This window comes from Oncorhynchus gorbuscha, linkage group LG05, assembly GCF_021184085.1.
Source record: "Oncorhynchus gorbuscha isolate QuinsamMale2020 ecotype Even-year linkage group LG05, OgorEven_v1.0, whole genome shotgun sequence".
Classification (NCBI taxonomy): Eukaryota; Metazoa; Chordata; class Actinopteri; order Salmoniformes; family Salmonidae; genus Oncorhynchus; species Oncorhynchus gorbuscha.
The window spans coordinates 45135733-45159470 of record NC_060177.1 but is presented as its reverse complement, the minus strand read 5'-3'; the positions used below and the strand labels follow the sequence as shown (position 1 = coordinate 45159470).

Sequence of the window (23738 nt, the reverse complement as noted above, 5' to 3'; positions counted from 1 at the left end):
CCTGTAACTGACAGTTAGACTTACAGGTTATGTCGTTGTCTTTTGTTTGAATTGTTTATGTGTCCGCTGTGCGGGGGAAATGATAATACAAGCGGAACTATGTAGCTAATACTGTTGTAACGGGGATCCTTATTGTAGCAACACACTTTTGGATGGAAGGCAACCCTGCGCTGCGTTAACTAAGTTTTCATGTCATCCGGTGTAGTTCATAAAGGTTGAAGAGTGTATGTTAGGATGAAGTGTGAATTCATGCAAGGAATAATAAGTGTGAAGTTTGATTTCCTCCCTTCTGTAATAAGCAGCCAATGAGGTATTTTTTCCTTTATTCATGTGTTTAATCTGAACCCGTTATAACACCGGTTAAACTGTTATGTATGTAAGCATTTCAGAGTTATACCAAGCTAATAAGTCACTCGTAAGATAAGGTTGTAAGAGTGTGCTTAACTGTATTTTTCATTTACTTTATAGTTCTCACGGAAGGGGATAATTCTCACTGAAACTACAGAATAAAGCCGTCCAGTTAAAATCAAGGAACGGTTGTGCTCGTGGTTACTGAAGGGAGCTATACAAGACCCTTATCCGTTTCGAATTCACCAACTCAAAGACGCTTGCCCTCTCCATCATAACTCCGTAAGTTTTCCCTCCCTGTGTAGATCAAACGTCCTGCCTGTAAATCCTGGGTATGCCCACATCATTAATGAATAAGATGTGTAGAAAAACTGTTTATCCATAGTTAAAGGCCTTTCATAAAGAGGCTGTCCTGATTTCATGTGCCTCATGTTTAACACGTATTGCTTGTTACAGAATACTACTGTTGTACATCTAATATCCCCTAGCAGATTTCGTTGCCTTTGCAAAAATTCTGTCATGTTACTGTGGTCTTTTTAAAATTCAATAAATATGTGTGGAAAGTGTACATGTTTGTTTCACTGTAGATCTGTTTAAGACGTCCTAGAAACACCTAATTTCATCCCACAGCATTAATTAATAAACGGTGTAGAAGCTGTTTAGCCATAAGTAAAGACCTTTCATAAAGCGGCTGTCATGATAAACCTGAATCTGAAAGTACCTTTAGGATCTTTTCTTTGGGGTTCTAATCTCCCTGTGTGTACATGACCTGAAAATCCTTAGGCTGGAGCCATCTGGAAGCTCTGTGCCTGTACATATAAAGAGAACTAAATAGGAAACTAGGCTGAGAAACATTATTTAGATGGCTGTTTAATTGTTGTTTAAAGCCTGAAATGGACACAATTCCAAGGGACCTTGTTTCTAACAGATACACACACACACACACACACACACACACACACACACACACACACACACACACACACACACACACACACACACACACACACACACACACACACACACACACACACACACACACACACACACACAGGTCTTAAAGATGGCATGTTCTGGACATTTATAATGCTGAGGCCCCAGCGCTATACACCCAGACATTCCTGCTTCATAGATAACAACCGTAAGGGAGATAAAACAGGGGGGTGGAGGGGTGCATGGGTCACAAAAGTTCAAACAACCTCTAACACATGACCACACGAACAGGGGGGACGGGGCGGGGGCACATATTTAAACATGTACGCGTCATCATGACGTAGGGGTAGTCCGGGGTATACCCCCTGGCAGTTACTCTCAGAGCCATTAGATCCTGGCGTCCACAGACTTGTTCTTCCAACGCATATCCTGGCAGCCTTGAAGCACTCAGGGCACGTTGCATTTGACACAAAGATAACATTATTTTAAACCATTCTCGCATCCTTAGCGCTGGAGAATAAGTCTCGGGTTCTGCACGATAAAAGGGTTGGGACACGCTGTCTGTGAATATCTTAACCGTAGATTCCTCCGGGTTGAATATGTACGAAATATGGCCCTCGCTTGTACACAGAAATCCGTTAAAACATTCGGGAGAATCTAACAAAATATCCTCCAAGCTTTTGGCGTTGGGTTCGTGACATGAGCTACAGAGCACTCCGAGAATTACACTTGTAGACATATTTTAGATGTTTAATATTCAGGTCTTAAAAAATGGCTTGTTCTGGACATTTATAATACTGAGGCCCCCAGAGATATCTATAACCCCAGACATTCATGCTTCATAGATAACAACCGTAAGGGAAATAAAACTGGGGGTGGAGGGGGGGGGGGTGGAGGGGGCATGGGCCACAAAATAACACACACCCTCTAACACATGACCACACGAACAGGGGGGCGGGACAATGCACATATTCACTACATGTCAGAAGGTCATAAGTTCAGCAATCAATCATATTTTTGACACCTGTCATCAATCAATCATTTTGACACATGCTGTATCCTATTACTCTCTCAAATCAAATGTATTTATATAGCCCTTCGTACATCAGCTGATATCTCAAAGTGCTGTACAGAAACCCAGCCTAAAACCCCAAACAGCAAACAATGCAGGTGTAAAAGCACGGTGGCTAGGAAAAACTCCCTAGAAAGGCCAAAACCTAGGAAGAAACCTAGAGAGGAACCAGGCTATGTGGGGTGGCCAGTCCTCTTCTGGCTGTGCCGGGTAGAGATTATAATAGAACATGACCAAGATGTTCAAATGATCATAAATGACCAGCATGGTCGAATAATAATAAGGCAGAACAGTTGAAACTGGAGCAGCAGCACAGTCAGGTGGACTGGGGACAGCAAGGAGCCATCATGTCAGGTAGTCCTGGGGCACGGTCCTAGGGCTCAGGTCCTCCGAGAGAGAGAAAGAAAGAGAGAATTAGAGAGAGCATATGTGGGGTGGCCAGTCCTTTTCTGGCTGTGCCGGGTGGAGATTATAACAGAACGTGGCCAAGATGTTCAAATGTTCATAAATGACCAGCATGGTTGAATAATAGTAAGGCAGAACAGTTGAAACTGGAGCAGCAGAGAGATCAAGAGTAATGCAATATTTTTCAAGATTATTAAGGTGCCATTATTAAAGTGATGAGTGATCCATTTATTAAAGTGGCCAATGATTTCAAGTCTGTGTGTAGACAGCAACCTCTTGGTGTTAGTGATGGCTGGTAAACAGTCTGATGACCTTGAGATAGAAGCTGCTTTTCAGTCTCTCGGTCCATGCTTTGATGCACCTGTACTGACCTCTCCTTCTGGATGATAGCGGGGTGAACAGGCAGTGGCTCGGTGGTTGTTGTCCTTGATGATCTTTATGGCCTTCCTGTGAAGGTGGTGTAGGTGTCCTGGAGGGCAGGTAGTTTGCCCCCGGTGATGCATTGTGCAGACCTCACTACCCTCTGGAGAGCCTTACGGTTGTGAGCGGAGCAGTTGCCGTACCAGGCGGTGATACAGCCCGACAGGATGCTTTCGATTGTGCATCTGTAGAAGTTTGTGAGTGCTTTTGGTGACAAGCCAAATTTCTTCAGCCTCCTGAGGTTGAAGAGGCGCTGCTGCGCCTTCTTCACGATGATGTCTGTGTGGGTGGACCAATTCAGTTTGTCTGTGATGTGTACGCAGAGGAACTTAAAACTTACTACCCTCTCCACTACTGTCCCATCGATGTGGATATTTAGCAGTCTTATGGTTTGGGGGTAGAAGCTGTTCAGGGTTCTATTGATTCCAGAATTGGTGCATCGGTACTGCTTGCCATGTGGGAGCAAAGAGAAATGTCTATGACTTGGGTTGCTGGAGTCTAACTATTTTTAGGGCCTTGCACTGACACCGCCTAGGTATAGAGTTCCTGGATGCCATGGAGCTCGGTCCTAGTTATGTACAGTCATTTGTCTTGTATGCAAAATAGAAATGGCTGAAATCGAGGAGCCATGTGCAGTCATACAGATACAGAAGCAAGGCAGTAGATCTATTTATAACTCACACTGAGTTGGCGCCTCAGAGCAACACTTGATCTCTCTGCAGACAACTCTTCACCATATCAGTAATAACGTCCCTGCTACATGGAAAGGGGGAATTGTCAGGTTTTGCTAATTTGATATCAAAATGCCTGTAAATCAGACCAGATCCAGGATGAGAGATCGGAATGACCCGATCAACAGACTGGAGTTTATTTCACTGAACCAGCCTCTCAGAAATAGCAACGAGGCACGGGGGACATTAAGACGGCCTGGTTCACTGAAACGCCAGCCAAGCCAACAGCAGCAGCAGCAACCTCAAAATGTGCAGCAGGAGCCACTTGAAAATAACACTGAGGACCGCAGAGAATCTGTTAAACTTCCAGAAGAGGATTGCATACAACTCAACCCCTCGTTTAAGGCCATTGCAATGAACTCTCTTTTGGCGATTGATATATGCATGTCCAAAAGGCTTGGGGTTTGTGCATATTCTCACTCATCATGGGGCAGTGTGCGCTCCATGGTCAACCTGCTTGCAATCACTGGTCATGGCATCCCTTGGATTGTTGGCACAATTATATGTCTCACCAGAAGCAACACAATGGCAGGACAAGAAGTTCTGGTCAACTTGCTTCTTGGTAAGTGATTTAATTTTTCGATTTACATTTTCGTCATCAAATGTGGCAGACTCGAATCATTCAAGCATAAGGGACACTTCTTCAGTGTTTTTTTCTGACTGAATTTTGTTTATGTTTCCACCACTCTTGAGGAGTATTAATAGGCTGTTGTCTGTGCATTTAATTCTATCCCTTATGTACAGCTCATTCAAATCAAATTATATGTGCCACATGCAATGAATACAACTGGTGTAGACTTCCCAACGATGTTAAAAATAAAATAGTAGCACTAGGAATACAAAAAAATACACAAGAATGGAGGTACCTGTACCAGATCAATGTGCAGAAGTATTTCAGGTCGATATGTACATAGGGCTGTTGCGGTGACTGTATTACCGCCACACCAACGGGCACGAGTCATGAAGGCAGTCAAATTCCACGTGACCGTTTAGTCACAGTAATTAGGCTTCTCCAAGCTATGATGCTGCTGCTGGTCATTAGTAGCCTACCAAACTTGCTAACTGCCTGGTACTCAGCACTCTATTGTCTTTCTACTCACTCTAACATCAATGCAAACGTATTCTAAAATCTAATCAAGCACTTTGAGAGTCCATGCGCTCATGTTGCACAACATTTCCATAGGCTATGCAATTGCCGGAGAAAACAGAGTGATGGCCTCTAATAAATTATGAGGATCCCATCAGCTTTCTATAGTCTAGGCCTACTATATTTATTTGAAAATAAACTAAGAGGAAAAGCGTCCTCCATTCGCTATTTGAATGCGTAGATGACATGTATCTTTTCCCGCTGCCCCTGTTTCAATATAGGTGCATGAAAATGGTCCATTCTAATAATTTAATTTGCGGTCACTTTTGATAATGCTGTTTCCTGCTAATGGAACATTCGCTCTTGTAGCCTACTACCATGTGCACATTGCTGCGCTTATAATGTGAAGAAATGTTATTTTATACTATGGGGGATAGTAGATTGACATAGGCAAGTGCTTTTGCTGTTCGTTAGGCCTACTCATCTTGTTGGCTGACGAAAAGTAAATATGGACAGTTCTTCCAATATCTTCATTTTGCACCTTGGAATTGCATAAAGACGCATGCAGTTGCGTCCCCAATGTGTCTGTCTTCACTTATAGCCTGTGAGAAAGACCCGATCACCTGATGGTGCGCACAGCACTCGGAGAAGGGCACAACGGCCACTAACCACAAAAGGCATGGATTTTTTTGCGTGCATAACGGCCACACATATTCTAGGCATTATCAAGTGCTTGTCAAATTGTGAATGAGTGACTGACTGTGTGTACAGCCTGCACAAAAAAACGAAGCAGAGCTCATGCCTTTCAAGCGACATTTTTCAAATCATCATTAGAGTGGCATCATGCAGCCTTAAAATGTATTAAAAATCATCAAAACATGTAGCCCAACGTTTGTAGAACAACTAAAGTTACATTAATAACTCTAAATTAAGCATATAAGCATATGTAAACTACTGTTCAAAAGTTTGGGGTCACTTAGAAATGTTCTTGTTTTTGAAAGAAAATCACTTTTTTGTCCATTAAAATAACATCAAATTGATCAGAAATACAGTGTAGACATTGCTAATGTTATAATGACTAATGTAGCTGGAAATGGCAGATTTTTTTATGGAATATCTACATAGGTGTACAGAGGCCCATTATCAGCAACTCCAGGATGCTGGCCTTCTAGGCAGAGTTGCAAAGAAAAAGCCATATCTTAGACTGGCTATTAAAAAGAAAAGATTAAGCTGGGCAAAATAATACAGACACTGGACAGAGGAACTTTGCCTAGAAGGCCAGCACCCCAGAGTCGCCTCTTCACTGTTGACATTGAGACTGGTGTTTTGCGGGTACTATTTAATTAAGCTGCCAGTTGAGGACTTCTGTGAGGCGTCTGTTTCTCAAACTAGACATTCTAATGTATTTGTCCTCTTGCTCAGTTGTGCATCGGGGCCTCCCACTCCTCTTTCTATTCTGGTTAGGGCCAGTTTGCGCTGTTCTTCAGTTTGCGCGAGATCTTCAGTTTCTTGGCAATTCCTCGCATGGAAAACCCTTCAGTTCTCAGAACAAGAATAGACTGACGTATTTCAGAAGAAAGTTATTTTTTTCTAGGCATTTTGAGCCTGTAATTGAACCCACAAATGCTGATGCTCCAGATACTCAACTAGTCTAAAGAAGGACCGTTTTATTGCTTCTTTAATAACAACAACAGTTTTCAGCTGTGCTAATATTGTGACACTACAGAGGCGGATGCAAGATGCAAGCAACGATGGTTTAATGAATACAGTTTACAGCAGCAACAGGACAGACAGACTGTACTCAGACGGAATCCGACCCAGGGACTAGGGCGCATCTTCCGATGATAGCGTGCTGAGAAATCCAGGGGAGTGTGTCCGGATGGGTAGGAAGGAGCACAGCAGATAATTCACACAAGGGCGGCGAGAGATGAGCACGGACACACGACACAACCTCAGGGAAGTAACAACGATCTGACAACAAGAACACTGGTTACAGAACATATAAAGGGAAGATAAGTGGTTCCAGCTGGCGCAGACAATCAGGCCGAGATTGGGAACCACGCCCACACAAACACAAGAGAGAGAGAGAGAGAGAGAAAGAGAGAGGGAGGCAGTGGATTCATGAACCGTGACAAATATAATTGCAAAAGTGTCTAATGATCAATTAGCCTTATAAAGTGATAAACTTGGATTAGCTAACCCAACGTGCCATTGGAACACGAGGGATGGTTGCTGATAATGGCCTCTAAGCCTATGTCGATATTCCATAAAAATCTGCCATTTCTGCTACAAGTCATTTACAATTGATGTTATTTCAATGGACAAAAATGTGCTTTTAAAAAAAAACAAGGACATTTCTAAGTGAACCCAAACTTTTGAATGATAGTGTATTTCTTTGTTAACCTCTCAACACAGAATAGCCGCATGTGCGCACTCCCTCAAATCGTTTGGAGAAAATATCCTTTCTATTTTATTTTGCTTTGATCAATTGTATTCTTCATACTATAAAATAATGCCACAGAATTCTAAGAAAATCTTATCTGCTAAATTAACTAGTGTAGCCCTCAGCCATTTGGCATAGCCAGATAAGGACCTAACATAAGCACAACTCAGAGTATGCTATTCTGTTCTTCTTAAATAGACTACATTTTCTTCATATCATGCTTCTTTAGACCTGTCTAAAATAAATAATGGATTTATTGTGAAGTTGTAGGCTATATTACATGGATTCATTATACTTTTTTAAATGTTTCAAAGGTCTGCATCAGTGTCTTGTAGGCTGTGTGTATAAGCCAGGAGATGCTAAATGTGTTTATGTTAATTAATGGTCAATTAACGGGAGACTGACAGTTATTTCCTTGACATTCACCGGCTGACGAAATTTCGTGACCGCCATAGCCCTATATGTAAATTAAGTTAGGGTAAAGTGACTCGGTGTCAGGATGGATAATAATAAGAGTAAAATAAAGAACAGAGGTGCAGCAGGAAATTAAGAGTAAAAGTGTGTGAGTGTGCCTGTGTGTGTGTAATGTTTATGTACTGTATGTGTTTTTGTGTTGTTTCGGTGTGTGCGTATATGCGTATGTAGTGTATGTGAATGTGTGTGTTTTTTTGTGGGAGTGTCAATGTTGTGTGTGTGTGTGAGTGAGTGTGTATATGGTGTGTGTATAAAACATTTGGAACACCTTCCTAATATTGAGTTGCACCCCACTTTGCCCTCAGAACAGCATCTACAAGGTGTCGAAAGCATTCCACAGGGATACTGGCCCATGTTGTCTTCAATGCTTTCCACAGTTGTGTCAAGTTGGCTGGATGTCCTTTGGGTGGTGGACCATTCTTGATACACACAGGAAACTGTTGAGTGTGAGAAACCCTGCAGCGTTGCAGTTCTTGACACACTAAAACCGGTGGACCTAGTACCATACCCTGTTCAAAGGCACTTTAATATTTTTTCTTGCCCTCTGAATGGCACACACACACTATCCTATCAGGGAGATGGAGTTGACAGTTATGATTGTGACCATGGTGATGTCAATATTGTGTGTTTTAAATCTATCAAAAGTAGAGAACTTTACAGACCATGAGTGGTCTTGTGGCACTACATGTAATTAGGACATGAAGAAGGGGTTCTTATGCTGTAACTGACCTTGCTCATTCCTGAATAATTTAGGATTTTTAACAAATTGGACGGAGTTGACCAAATCTCTGTACACATGTTTATGTAATTACAGAATTATTATTTAAATTCACCGAAGGCTATTGCAAGACACTACATAACATCCTTTTCCAGTTAATCTTCATTATTGTCAGTTCTTTCATTTTAAACACTTTTTTGTGCAGAGTTTGAAATTGGGCTCCTCTGCTCAGGACAAAAGGCATTTCCGCGCATAGAGCCGACATGGAAATTAATAATATAGAAAATATTCTACAATTCCCCAAATAAATATTTATCCTTATAAAATTGCCCTTGGTGTTTTCAACTATAAAAGTTACATTTCCGTCGGTCAAGAATCCCTGCTAGCAATTTTCCGACTGTCTCAAAATACAGTGCCTTCATGAAGTAGTCATAAAGTAGCCTGAATTCAAAATTGATTACATAGGTTTTACAATACCCCATAATTACAGAAAAATCTCATGTACATAAGTATTCCCACCCCTGAGTCAAATCATTTTAGATTCACCTTTGGCAACTATTACAGCTGTGAGACTTTCTGGGTAAGTCTCTATTGTACATGGATTGTACAATATTTGTACATTATTCTTAAATAAATTATTCAAGCTCTGTCCAGTTGGTTGTTGATCATTGCTAGACAACCATTTATGTTTTGCCATAGATTTTCAAGCCGATTTACATAAAAACTGTAACTAGGTTACTCCGGAACATTCAATGTCATCTTGGTAAGCAATTCCAGTGAATATTTGGCCTTGTGTTTTAGGTAATTGTCCTGCTGAAAGGTGAATTTGTCTCCCAGGGTCTGTTGAAAAACAATCTGAAATAGGTCTTCCTCTAGGCCTGTGCTTAGGTCTATTCCGTATCTTTTTACCCTAAAGAAACTCCCTAGTCCTTGCCGATGAGAAGCATACCCATAACATGATGCAAACACCACCATGCTTGAATATATGCGGGGTGGTACTCAGTGATGTATTGTGTTGGGTTTGCCCCAAACATAACACTTTGTATTCAGGACATAAAGTTAATTTCTTTGCCACGTTTTTTGCAGTTTTACTTAAGTACCTTATTGCCAACAGGATGCATACTTTGGAATATTTTCATTCTGTACAGGCTTCCTTCTTTTCACACTATCATTTAGGTTAGTATTGTGGTTGTATTGTGTTTTGTGTTGTTGATCCAGCCTCAGTTGTCTCCTATCACAGCCATTAAACTCTGTAACTGTTTTAAAGTCACAATTAGCCTCATGGTGAAATCCCTGAGCTGTTTCCTTCCTCTCTGGCAACTTAGTTAAGAAGCACACCTGTGTTTTTGTAGTGACTGGGTGTATTGATACACCATCTCAATTTAATCCATTTTAAATGAAGGCTGTAACACAACAAAATGTGTAACTGATAATATGATACTAACAGATTATAAACGGTTCATGGATACTGAAAAGTTTTATAATGGATTATGAGATCATCAAAAATGGATAGTTCAGCCAAATGACCAAATTACACTTTGGTTTCCTTAACCTACTAGCAGTCTATGGACAAGGTAAGACAGCAATTCACGCTTTGGTTTTGTTTACCTGGCCACTATCTGCAAGGCTATTTTTTGGGCATTTTTGTCCAAAAACCAATGCAAGTCAACTGCTCTCCAGACCCTAGAAACCCATTTGTGTGATTGGTACAGTAGGCTAGGCTAGATGGGCTGGAATCTACAAACAGGGACAGATTTGGTGCATGCCAACTTTAAAAACAAGTGGTTGGCACTGGTAAAACTTGTACAGGTCCAAACTCAGATACAGAGGCTGTATTTACCCTACTGTCTATCATCTAGGTCTAGGATGTTTTCTGTTAATCCTTTACTCTAACACACCATTTCCTCTCCCTCCTCAGCGCTTTTACTGGATGTAATGACCGTCGCCGGTATGCAGAAACTCGTGAAGCGCAAAGGACCCTGGGAGATGACACCTGGCCTCTTTGATTACATAGCGATGGACATTTACTCTTTCCCAGCAGCACATGCAAGCCGGGCTGCCATGGTATCCAAGTTCCTTTTGTCACACTTAGTCCTCGCTGTCCCTCTGCGCATCTTACTGGTGCTGTGGGCTTTCCTGGCCGGCGTGTCCCGCATCCTTCTTGGCCGCCACCACCTGACAGATGTGGGATTTGGTTTTGCATTGGGCTATCTCCATTTCAATCTAGTTGAAATGGTGTGGCTGCCCTCCAACACTTGCCAGACTTTAATCTCTATCGGGAAACTCAGTTGGATCCCCTTCTAATGACAATATCAGCATTTTAGGCAACCCACAAAAGCTTGACATCCTCCTATCCCTCAGTCCCTATTTTTGTTAATTTCTTCTGTCACAACCACTCACTGGCCCTCATGTAATTTTAAATAGAAGTCTATGAAGACATAATGTATGTTAATCACATTTACCCCTAAATAATAAGGTTATGCTTTGAATGAATTTCTTTCTCCAGTGTAAATGCAGTATGCAAGGAAATTAATGCATCCTTGTGACACATTTCCGATGCCTTTCTGACTAGGGTCTATTTATTACATTTTGATCCGCAATTTTTAGTTTTGTCAACATTTATGACAATTAATTGTTCTTATAAAAAAACATGTTTTTAACACTCATTTTCTGGACCTGAAAGTGTATGTATTTAAAAATGGCAAGTATCAGTAAAACAATCATACGCTATCGGGGATTTTGTGAAAGACACACTTTTACATGACTCACTATCAGATATTTTGTGTACAGTATGCACGAGAAGATACAGCTAATTGCCAAAGTTAACACTTGAGTAAATGAGGGACGCAAAGTATATTGTTAGCAGTTAAAAAGCAATTAACATCCCATCATGCTTATGGTCATGTATGAAATGCCCAGTTGCCCATTACTTTGGCTACCATGGGAAGATGAAGAGATCTCAGTTACTTTGAAAGAGGGGTCTCAAAAGAGCATTATCAGGCCCAGAAATCGTTTTTTTTTCTCTCACTACTTTCATTTCTCTGCAGTCCATATTTAGCCTTACAACTAAGTGTTTTACCATTTTATTTGAAGGACATTTAGGGCTACAAGTAGAATAATTTGACATGAACAGTTGCATTCATGAGTTGTATTGACAAATGTCAAAAAAAATAATTGTCTGCCAAACAAAAACATGACAAAATTAATTTCTGAGAATGCTGTAAATACAGAAATTGTTTGCTCAGTGGGAAATGAATATCCAACTATTGTGTGGCTTGTGAGCATCATATACAGTTGAAGTCAGAAGTTTACATACACTTAGGTTGGAGTCATTAAAACTTGTTTTTCAACCACTACACAAATTTCTTGTTAACAAACTATAGTTTTGGCAAGTCGGTTAAGACATCTACTTTATGCATGACACAAGTAATTTTTCCAACAATTGTTTACAGACAGATTATTTCACTTACAATTCACTGTATCACAATTCAAGTGGGTCAGAAGTTTACATACACTAAGTTGACTGTGAATTTAAACAGCTTGGAAAATTCCAGAAAATGATGTCATGGCTTTAGAAGCTTCTGATGGGCAATTTACATAATTTTAGGGGTACCAGGGTAGTGGAAGGGTTGCCTAGTGGTTAGAGTGTGGGACTAGTAACCGGAAGGTTGCAAGTTCAAACCCCCGAGCTGACAAGGTACAAATCTGTCGTTCTGCCCCTGAACAGGCAGTTAACCCACTGTTCCTAGGCCGTCATTGAAAATAAGAATTTGTTCTTAATTGACTTGCCTAGTTAAATAAAGGTCAAATAAAAAACCTGTGGATGTATTTCAAGACTTACCTTCAAACTCAGTGCCTCTTTACTTGACATAATTTACTTGATAAAATCAGGAAATCAGTAAAGACCTCCATAAGAGCAATTTCCAAATGCCTGAAGGTACCACGTTCATCTGTACAAACAATAGTATGCAAGTATAAACACCATGGGACCACGCAACCATCATACCTCTCAGGAAGGAGATGTGTTCTGTCTCATAGAGATGAATGTACTTTGGTGCAAAAAGTGCAAATCAAAGGACAGCAAAGGACCTTGTGAAGATGTTGGAGGAAACAGGTACAAAAGTATCTATATCCACAGTAAAACGAGTCCTATATCGACATAACCTGAAAGGCCGTTTAGCAAGGAAGAAGCCACTCCTCCATAACCGCCATAAAAAAGTCAGATTACGGTTAGCAACTGCACATGGGGATCGTACTTTTTGGAGAAATGTCCTCTGGTCTAATGAAACAAAAATAGAACTGTTTGGCCATAATGACCATCATTATGTTTGGAGGTTAAAGGGTGAGGCTTGCAAGCCGAAGAACACCATCCCAAACATGAAGCACAGGGATGGCAGCATCATGTTTTGGAGGTGCTTTGCTGCAGGAGGGACTGGTGCACTTCACAAAATAGGTGGCATCATGAGGAGGAAAAATTATGTGGATGTATTGAAGCAATATCCCAAGACATCATTGAAGCTTGGTTGCAAATTGGTCTTCCAAATGGACAATGACCCATTACATTACATTTACATTACATTTAAGTCATTTAGCAGACGCTCTTATCCAGAGCGACTTACAAATTGGTGCATTCACCTTATGACATCCAGTGGAACAGTCACTTTACAATAGTGCATCTAAATCTTAAAGGGGGGGTGAGAGGGATTACTTATCCTATCCTAGGTATTCCTTAAAGAGGTGGGGTTTCAGGTGTCTCCGGAAGGTGGTGATTGACTCCGCTGTCCTGGCGTTGTGAGGGAGTTTGTTCCACCATTGGGGGGCCAGAGCAGCGAACAGTTTTGACTGGGCTGAGCGGGAGCTGTACTTCCTCAGTGGTAGGGAGGCGAGCAGGCCAGAGGTGAATGAACGCAATGCCCTTGTTTGGGTGTAGGGCCTGATCAGAGCCTGGAGGTACTGAGGTGCCGTTCCCCTCACAGCTCCGTAGGCAAGCACCATGGTCTTGTAGCGGATGCGAGCTTCAACTGGAAGCCAGTGGAGAGAACGGAGGAGCGGGGTGACGTGAGAGAACTTGGGAAGGTTGAACACCAGACGGGCTGCGGCGTTCTGGATGAGTTGAAGGGGTTTAATGGCACAGGCAGGGAGCCCAGCCAACAGCGAGTTGCAGTAATCCAGACGGGAGATGACAAGTGCCTGGATTAGGACCTGCGCCGCTTCCTGTGTGAGGCAGGGTCGTACTCTGCGGATGTTGTAGAGCATGAACCTACAGGAACGGGCCACCGCCTTGATGTTGGTTGAGAACGACAGGGTGTTGTCCAGGATCACGCCAAGGTTCTTAGTGCTCTGGGAGGAGGACACAATGGAGTTGTCAACAGTGATGGCGAGATCATGGAACGGGCAGTCCTTCCCCGGGAGGAAGAGCAGCTCCGTCTTGCCGAGGTTCAGCTTGAGGTGGTGATCCGTCATCCACACTGATATGTCTGCCAGACATGCAGAGATGCGATTCGCCACCTGGTCATCAGAAGGGGGAAAGGAGAAGATTAATTGTGTGTCGTCTGCATAGCAATGATAGGAGAGACCATGTGAGGTTATGACAGAGCCAAGTGACTTGGTGTATAGCGAGAATAGGAGAGGGCCTAGAACAGAGCCCTGGGGGACACCAGTGGTGAGAGCGCGTGGTGAGGAGACAGATTCTCGCCACGCCACCTGGTAGGAGCGACCTGTCAGGTAGGACGCAATCCAAGCGTGGGCCGCGCCGGAGATGCCCAACTCGGAGAGGGTGGAGAGGAGGATCTGATGGTTCACAGTATCGAAGGCAGCCGATAGATATAGAAGGATGAGAGCAAAGGAGAGAGAGTTAGCTTTAGCAGTGTGGAGCGCCTCCGTGATACAGAGGAGAGCAGTCTCAGTTGAATGACTAGTCTTGAAGCCTGACTGATTTGGATCAAGAAGGTCATTCAGAGAGAGATAGCGGGAGAGCTGGCCAAGGACGGCACGTTCAAGAGTTTTGGAGAGAAAAGAAAGAAGGGATACTGGTCTGTAATTGTTGACATCGGAGGGATCGAGTGTAGGTTTTTTCAGAAGGGGTGCAACTCTCGCTCTCTTGAAGACGGAAGGGACGTAGCCAGCGGTCAGGGATGAGTTGATGAGCGAGGTGAGGTAAGGGAGAAGGTCTCCGGAAATGGTCTGGAGAAGAGAGGAGGGGATAGGGTCAAGCGGGCAGGTTGTTGGGCGGCCGGCCATCACAAGACGCGAGATTTCATCTGGAGAGAGAGGGGAGAAAGAGGTCAGAGCACAGGGTAGGGCAGTGTGAGTAGAACCAGCGGTGTCGTTTGACTTAGCAAACGAGGATCGGATGTCGTCGACCTTCTTTTCAAAATGGTTGACGAAGTCATCTGCAGAGAGGGAGGGGGGGGGATTCAGGAGGGAGGAGAAGGTGGCAAAGAGCTTCCTAGGGTTAGAGGCAGATGCTTGGAATTTAGCGTGGTAGAAAGTGGCTTTAGCAGCAGAGACAGAGGAGGAAAATGTAGAGAGGAGGGAGTGAAAGGATGCCAGGTCCGCAGGGAGGCGAGTTTTCCTCCATTTCCGCTCGGCTGCCCGGAGCCCTGTTCTGTGAGCTCGCAATGAGTCATCGAGCCACGGAGCGGGAGGGGAGGACCGAGCCGGCCTGGAGGATAGGGGACATAGAGAGTCAAAGGATGCAGAGAGGGAGGAGAGGAGGGTTGAGGAGGCAGAATCAGGAGATAGGTTGGAGAAGGTTTGAGCAGAGGGAAGAGATGATAGGATGGAAGAGGAGAGAGTAGCGGGGGAGAGAGAGCGAAGGTTGGGACGGCGCGATACCATCCGAGTAGGGGCAGTGTGGGAGGTGTTGGATGAGAGCGAGAGGGAAAAGGATACAAGGTAGTGGTCGGAGACTTGGAGGGGAGTTGCAATGAGGTTAGTGGAAGAACAGCATCTAGTAAAGATGAGATCGAGCGTATTGCCTGCCTTGTGAGTAGGGGGGAAGGTGAGAGGGTGAGGTCAAAAGAGGAGAGGAGTGCAAAGAAGGAGGCAGAGAGGAATGAGTCAAAGGTAGACGTGGGGAGGTTAAAGTCGCCCAGAACTGTGAGAGGTGAGCCGTCCTCAGGAAAGGAGCTTATCAAGGCATCAAGCTCATTGATGAACTCTCCGAGGGAACCTGGAGGGCGATAAATGATAAGGATGTTAAGCTTGAAAGGGCTGGTAAATGTGACAGCATGGAATTCAAAGGAGGCGATAGACAGATGGGTAAGGGGAGAAAGAGAGAATGACCACTTGGGAGAGATGAGGATCCCGGTGCCACCCCCCCCGCTGACCAGAAGCTCTCTGGGTGTGCGAGAACACGTGGGCGGACGAAGAGAGAGCAGTAGGAGTAGCAGTGTTGTCTGTGGTGATCTATGTTTCTGTCAGTGCCAAGAAGTCGAGGGACTGGAGGGAGGCATAGGCTGAGATGAACTCTGCCTTGTTGGCCGCAGATCGGCAGTTCCAGAGGCTACCGGAGACCTGGAACTCCACGTGGGTCGTGCTCGCTGGGACCACCAGATTAGGGTGGCCGCGGCCACGCAGTGTGGAGCGTTTGTATGGTCTGTGCAGAGAGGAGAGAACAGGGATAGACAGACACATAGTTGACAGGCTACAGAAGAGGCTACGCTAATGCAAAGGAGATTGGAATGACAAGTGGACTACACGTCTCGAATGTTCAGAAAGTTAAGCTTAAGTAGCAAGAATCTTATTGACTAAAATGATTAAATGATACAGTACTGCTGAAGTAGGCTAGCTGGCAGTGGGTGCGTTGTTGACACTACACTAATCAAGTCGTTCCGTTGAGTGTAATAGTTTCGACAGTGCTGCTATTCGGGGGCTAGCTGGCTAGCTAGCAGTGTTGTTTACGTTACGTTGCGTTAAAAGAACGACAATAGCTGGCTAGCTAACCTAGAAAATCGCTCTAGACTACACAATTATCTTTGATACAAAGACGGCTATGTAGCTAGCTATGTAGCTAGCTACGATCAAACAAATCAAACCGTTGTACTGTAATGAAATGAAATGAAAATGTGATACAACCTGTGAATGCGACCGGGTTGTGAGTCAATGCGGTAGACGTTGGCTAGCTGTTGGCTAGCTGTTGGCTAGCTAGCAGAGTCTCCTACGTTAAGGACGACAAATAGCTGGCTAGCTAACCTCGGTAAATTAAGATAATCACTCTAAGACTACACACTCTAAACCTAAACTACACAATTATCTTGGATACGAAGACAGCAAAGACAGCTATGTAGCTAGCTAACACTACACTAATCAAGTCGTTCAGTTGAGTGTAATAGTTTCTCCAGTGCAGCTAATCAGTGGACGTTAGCTAGCTGGCTAGTGAAGACTACGTTAGGACGGCGAAATACGATAATTACGCAATTATCTTTGATACAAAGACGGCTATGTAGCTAGCTGAGAAGAAATTGCTAAGATTAGACAAATCAAACCGTTGTGCTATAATGAAATATAATGAAATGTAATGAAATGTAATGAAAAAGTTATACTACCTGCGGGAGCGAAGTGCCGATTCGACCACTCGCTCCAACCCGGAAGTTGCGTACCCGGAAGTTGCATACTTCCAAAGTTGTGGCAAAATGGCTTAAGGACAAACAAAGTCAAGGTATTGGAGTGGCCATCACAAAGCCCTGACCTCGATCTTGTAGAAAATATGTTGGCAGAACTGAAAAAGAATGTGCGAGCAAGGAGGCCTAAAAACCTGACTCAATTACACCAGCTCTGTCAGGAAGAATGGGCCCAAATTCACCCAACTTATTGTGGAAGGCTACCTGAAACGTTTGACACAAGTGAAACAATTTAAAGTCAATGCTACCAAATACTAATTGAGTGTATGTAAACTTCTGACCCACTGGGAATGTGATGAAATAAATAAAAGCAGAAATAAATCATTATCTCTACTATTATTCTGACATTTCACATTCTTAAAATAAAGTGGTGATCCTAACTGACCTAAAACAGGGAATTGTTACTCAGATTAAATGTCAGGAATTGTGAAAAACAGATGCTGTTCTAATTGCCTAAAATACTATTTTACAAGAATGGAAATACATGTTTCTACATTTTCTTTACAATAATTTCAGCAGCACACTTTATATTGTGTTTAATTTGTGGGTTTTGCCTTAAATATTGTCAGTTTCAAAATGTGTAAGCGGTAGCTTCCTTATATATTCAGAACAAAATATTTCTATGCAGTAATTTTTTTCATGCAACCACAATGAAACTGCTGTTCTTTGTAAGACAGACTACAGTTACTGGTTAAAACAAAAGTTAAGATTGAAATTAGATTTTTCACTAGATAAACATTTTGAATAAGTAAGGTGTGGGGACAGGGTTTCGTAATAATAAAGCATTCTGTAATTAAGCATTCACTGAACATATTGATTGGAATTCAGATGGATGAAATTCTACTGGGTTAGGTTTGGTTTAATTCTATTAGAAAGTGGGTAATTTATTTTTGAACAATGAAATGTTACCAACAATCTTTTCATGTACTTTCTGATCTTGAATAGTGTATACATGCCTGCATCTATGTTATTGGCATATCCATTAAACATAAATTATATCCTCAATTGATTTGCTGAAATGTGTGACATTTTGTATGGATGAGAACATAAGGGACAGTGCCCTCGAGATGCAGGTGCATTCTCATTTTATAGAGGTGTGCTCTATCTGGGACACCTTTAACAATACCCTCCTCTGCACTATACAGTAGCTGTACACTTTGTCTACATGGCAAATAATTGTTGTATGTGCCTGAACCAAACGCAATTTTAATGTCAATTAAACGATTTATTCAATGGTATTCATCAACATAGTAATGTAATGCAATATTATGGACCTTTATCCCATATATACACTACATAGCCAAAAGTATGTGGAGACCTGCACGTCGAACATCTCATTCCAAAATCATGGGAATTCATATGGAGATGTTCCCCCTTTAATAACAGCCTCCACTCTTCTGGGAAGGCTTTCTACTAGATCAAGGCTCTCCAACCCTGTTCCTGGAGAGCTACTGTACCATCCTGTAGGTTTTCACTCCAACCCTAATCTAGTACACCTGATTCTAATAATAGGCTGGTTGATAAACTGAACCAGGTTAGTTACAACTGGGGTTGGGGCGAAAACATACAGGAAGGTAGCTCTCCAGGAACAGGTTTCGACAGACGTGCACTAGATGTTGGAACATTGCTGTGGGGACTTGCTTCCATTCAGCCTCAAGAGCATTAGTGAGTTCAGGCACGGGCTCCCAGTTGACATTCCAATTCATCCCAAAGGTGTTCAATGGGGTTGAGATCATGGCTCAGTGAAGGCCAGTCAAGTTCCTCCACAACAATCTCAACAAACCATTTCTGTGTGGACCTCACTTTGTGCATGGGGGTATTGTCATGATGAAACAGGAAAGGGCCTTCTCCAAACTGTTACCACAAAGTTGGAAGTACAGAATTGTCTAGAATGTCAATGTATGCTGTAGTGTTAAGATTTCCCTTCAAGTAGCACTATGCATAGTGCCAACTGTAAAATTTGGTGGAGGAGGAATAATTGGGCAGGAAGTGATTTTCTGGCATCCGCCAAACCTTGATTGGTCCTTCGGACTGCCAGATGGTGTTATGCGCTTCAGCACTCGGCTGTTCCGTTCTGTGAGCTTGTGTGGCCCACAACTTCCCAATAACAGCACTTACAGTACAGTTGACCGGGGAGCTGTAGCAGGACAGAATTTTGACGAACTGACTTGTGCCATGTTGAAAGTCACTGAGCTCTTCAGTACGGGCCATTCTACTGCCGATGTTTGTCTTTGGAGATTGAATGGCTGTGTGCTCGATTTTATACACGTCAGCAACAGGTGTGGCTGACATAGCTGATTCCACAACTTTGAAGGGGTGTCCACATACATTTGTATGTGGCCATGTAACGTATATGTGTGTATCAGCGAGAGAGATGGAGAGTGGGAGCGAGAAACGTCAGTGCATTTTTCTTATGCCTGTTATGTGATCTTAGTTTGACAGTTGCAATGGTAAGTGTCTTGTTTGGCAATTAAAATGGCCGTCAGTGGAATTTTGTTGTTGCTGCAGCAGAGGCAGTCTGTGTTTCACAGTAGGTGTCACTAACACAAGGTTGTTGTTGTGCTGCCTCTCCTGTCTGGTCTCATAGACTAAAGGTAACAAAGTAACTGTAAATCCAGGACACTCAAATTAGTATGATATGTTACGTTTGGTATGGTTACATAAGACATAAGGTAAGGCAAATACGAAGGTAGGGTGGTTGGTCAGGGGCGATGGGTAGGTGTGTAAACACAAATGTTTTGCAACCCAAAAGTTGTGTGTTCAAATCTCATCACAAACAACTTTAGCAACATTACAAGTACTTTTTACTTTTTAACTACATTGCAACTACTTAGCATGTTAACTAACCCTTCTCCTAACCCTAACCTTAACTCCTAGCCTAGCTAATGTTAGCCACCTAGTTAATGTTAGCCACAACAAATTGGAATTTGTAACATATCATACGTTTTGCAAATATGTAATATATTGTAGAAATTGCAATTCTTAACATATTGTAAGAATTGTAGTTCATATGAAATGTATGATGGAAATCCACAAATTAATACTTACCATATATGATATGGCATTGTCCGGATAAACATTTACTATGTTACGTCTACCCCAGAGTCCGAGTTGCTCCTGACAGACAGAGGCACATAAAGCAGCTGCCTTTGTCAGTCAAACCACCACCACCACCACCACTCCCCCTCCTCCTTCTCATGATGGTAGTAATCCAGTAACTTTACTGGAGCTCAAGTCTGACTCAGCACGCTATAAATACCTGCCTGAGCTCAGACATTCACATCCCTGGACAAGCATGCCTCATCGTTTTAACATCAAACCTTTCCTTACACCCCACCCTGGCAAATGCATTCGTCACATGGTCACTGTTGTGGCAGTACACTGTAAAGCTTTTCTGTAATTTCAATCATAAAACACTGTAGAATGCACAGTAAAATACCGGAAATGTGTTTTACAGAATTAATTATGATGCATTGTGGGAAAATGTGAAAAGAATCCCTGGCTCATTAACATATCTTAATGTAGACCTTGCAAGAGGCTATATTTGTTGCGCCCATGAGTGAGAAGGCTGTACACCACAGAATACAATAATATACTGTATCAAAACCTTATGTACAACAGTAGTGGATGCACGGTATTGTTGTTTCTGAGTCATTAACATATTTGAGGTGTGTCTTGTAAGAGGCTATATTTGTTGCACCCTTTAGTAAGAATGCGGTACGATTTAATTTACAACAAATTATTTTATGGAAGGGACAGATCAGAGTGGTAGTGTAAAATCTGTAATGGTTGAGTGGCTAGCAATGTCCTTTTGATCTGTTTTGTCTTGTAGTTACTGTCAGGTTTAGAAGCCTTTGTTAACCTCTACTGACTCCCCATCTCGCATGCGGGAGCGTAATCTTCGCCTGACACTAATTAGCATAACGCAATGGACATAAATATCCCTAGAAAATATTCCTATTCATGAAAATCACAAATTAAATATATTGAGACACAGCTTAGCCTTTTGTTAATCACCCTGTCATCTCAGATTTTCAAAATATGCTTTACAGCAAAAGCAAGACAAGCATTTGTGTACGTTTATCGATAGCCTAGCATAGCATTTTGTCCAGCTAGCTTGGTCACGGAAATCAGAAAAGCAATCAACTTAAATTGTTTACCTTTGATGAGCTTCGGATGTTTTCACTCACGAGACTCCCAGTTAGCTAGCCAAGGTTCCTTTTTTTCCAAAAATACAATTGTTGTAGGCGAAATAGCTCCGTTTGTTCTTCACGTTTGGCTGAGAAATCGACCGGAAATTGCAGTCATGAAAACGGTGAAAAATATTCCAAATTATCGACAGAAACATGGCAAACGTTGTTTATAATCAATCCTCAGGGTGTTTTTCAAATATCTATTCGATAATATATCCGTCGGGACAATTAGTTTTTCAGTAGGACCGATTGGAGTTATGGCTACCTCTGTATTTTACGCGAGAGTCACCCTGGGAGCCATGAGGTGACCACTTACGCAATGTAGCCGCCTACGGCTATTCTTCAACATAAATGCGTAAAACTACGTCACAAGGCTGTAGACACCTTGGGGAATACGTAGAAAGCGTAAGCTGGTTGATAGCACATTCACAGCACAATAGGGACTTATTGGAACACAGCGCTTTCAAAATATGGGGCACTTCTGGATTGGATTTTTCTCAGGCTTTCGCCTGCAACATTAGTTCTGTTATACTCACAGACAATATCTTTACAGTTTTGGAAACATTAGAGTGTTTTCTATCCTAAGCTGTCAATTATATGCATATTCTAGCATCTTGTCCTGACAAAATATTCTGTTTAAAACGGGAACGTTTTTTTCCAAAAATGAAAATACTGCCCCTAGAGGTAGGTTTTAATATCAGGTTTTAATAATCATAAATCACCGTCAACAGAATAATACAATAAATGGGTCAAACAAAACCCAGTCAATACCAGCATACCTTGCACAAGCACTACAACAAACAATTATGGACAAGGACATAGGGGGAAACAGAGGGTTAAATACACAACATGTAATTGATGGAATTGGAACCAGGTGTGATGGAAAACAAAACAAAACCAATGGAAAAATTAAAAGTCGATCGGCGATGGCTAGAAGGTCGGTGACGTCGACCGCCGAACGCCGTCCGAACAAGGAGAGGGACCAACTTCGGCGGAAGTCGTGACAATGAGCAATTCTTTCCCCTCCCACAATATTTTTCCACAGCACACCAACATTTACAGTATGCTGCAGTAAATATACCGCAAAACATCAATACAGTATGATTGCTAATAGTGAATATTTAATTACATATTACAGCATACCAACTATAGCACTTGCACTTTAGGCCTTAATAAAGGTAAAAAAATATAAATAAATGTACAGAACTGCACACACCCTCACTGTTGGAATATTAGGACATCACCACTGATGGAACTGTATTAGAAATCAATCTGTCAGGTCATGCTTTTGTAACAACACCTATAAAGTGTGAATTTTAACCTGTTAGTCCTCTAGGGGCATTGTTTCATTTTTGGATAAAAAGACGTGCCCGTTTTAAGCGCAATATTTTGTCGCGAAAAGATGCTCGACTATGCTTGGAATTGATAGCTTTGGAAAGAAGACACTCTGACGTTTCCAGAACTGCAAAGATTTTCACTGTGAGTGCCTTAGAACAAAAGCTTCAGGCAAAACCAAGATGTTTCAGCGACCAGGAAATGAACAGGATTTCTGAAGCCACGTTTTCCATGATCTCCTTATATGGCTGTGAATGCGTCAGGAATGAACGGACACTTTCTAGCGTTTCCCCAAGGTGTCTGCAGCATTGTGACGTATTTGTAGGCATATCATTGGAAGATTGACCATAAGAGACTACAATTGCCAAGTGCCCGCACGGTGTCCTGCGTGCAAATTGGTGCGCAAAACTCACCTACCAGTATTTTTCCATCCAAATCTGGGAACAATGCAGGCTTCCAGGAACGGCATTTCAATGAAGAGATATATGACAAAACACCTTGAGGATTGATTCAAACAACGTTTTCCATGTTTCAGTCGATATTATGGAGTTAATTCAGAAAAAAGTTTGACGTGTAGGTGACTGAATTTTCGGTTAGTTTCGGTAGCCAAATGCATAGTAACAAAATGGAACGATGTGTCCTACACAATAATCTTTCAGGAAAAACTGGACATCTGCTATGTAACTGAGAGTCTCCTCATTGAAACATCTGAAGTTCTTCAAAGGTAAATTATTTTATTTGATTCCTTTGCTGGTTTTTGTGAATATGTTGCGTGCTAAATGCTAACGCTAAATGCTAAGCTAGCTATCACCACTCTTACACAAATTATTGATTTTCTCTGGTTCAAAAGCATATTTTGAAAATCTGAGACGACAGGATTGTTAAGAAAAGGATAAGCTTGAGAGCAGGCATATTTATTTAATTTCATTTGCGATTTTTAGAAATCACGATACCG

At 42.2% G+C, this 23738-nt stretch overlaps 1 protein-coding gene across 2 annotated transcripts; it reads left to right on the top strand.

Annotated features, from left to right (window-relative positions):
- Nucleotides 1-488: 488 nt before the first annotated feature.
- On the top strand, nt 489-11361 carry LOC124035962 (inactive phospholipid phosphatase 7-like). 2 transcript variants are annotated; one of them, XR_006838818.1, is made up of 2 exons: nt 489-630; nt 10550-10689. XR_006838818.1 is itself a non-coding variant. In XM_046349953.1 (2 exons), exons 1-2 carry the CDS (start codon nt 3982-3984, stop codon nt 10933-10935), a joined length of 876 nt encoding a protein of 291 aa, XP_046205909.1. In that variant the 5' UTR covers nt 3731-3981; the 3' UTR covers nt 10936-11361. The 2 variants fall into 2 exon arrangements, 1 of the variants encoding a protein (XP_046205909.1); XM_046349953.1 differs by lacking the exon at nt 489-630 and adding an exon at nt 3731-4471 and having other exon boundaries at nt 10550-11361.
- Nucleotides 11362-23738: the final 12377 nt, after the last annotated feature.

Bases quoted from the DNA above. Each gene is read 5' to 3' on its own strand.
- LOC124035962 (XM_046349953.1), top strand. From the start codon at position 3,982: ATGCCTGTAAATCAGACCAGATCCAGGATGAGAGATCGGAATGACCCG. The intron at 4,472-10,549 runs GTAAGTGATTTA...CTCCCTCCTCAG, and splicing joins TCTGGTCAACTTGCTTCTTG to CGCTTTTACTGGATGTAATG.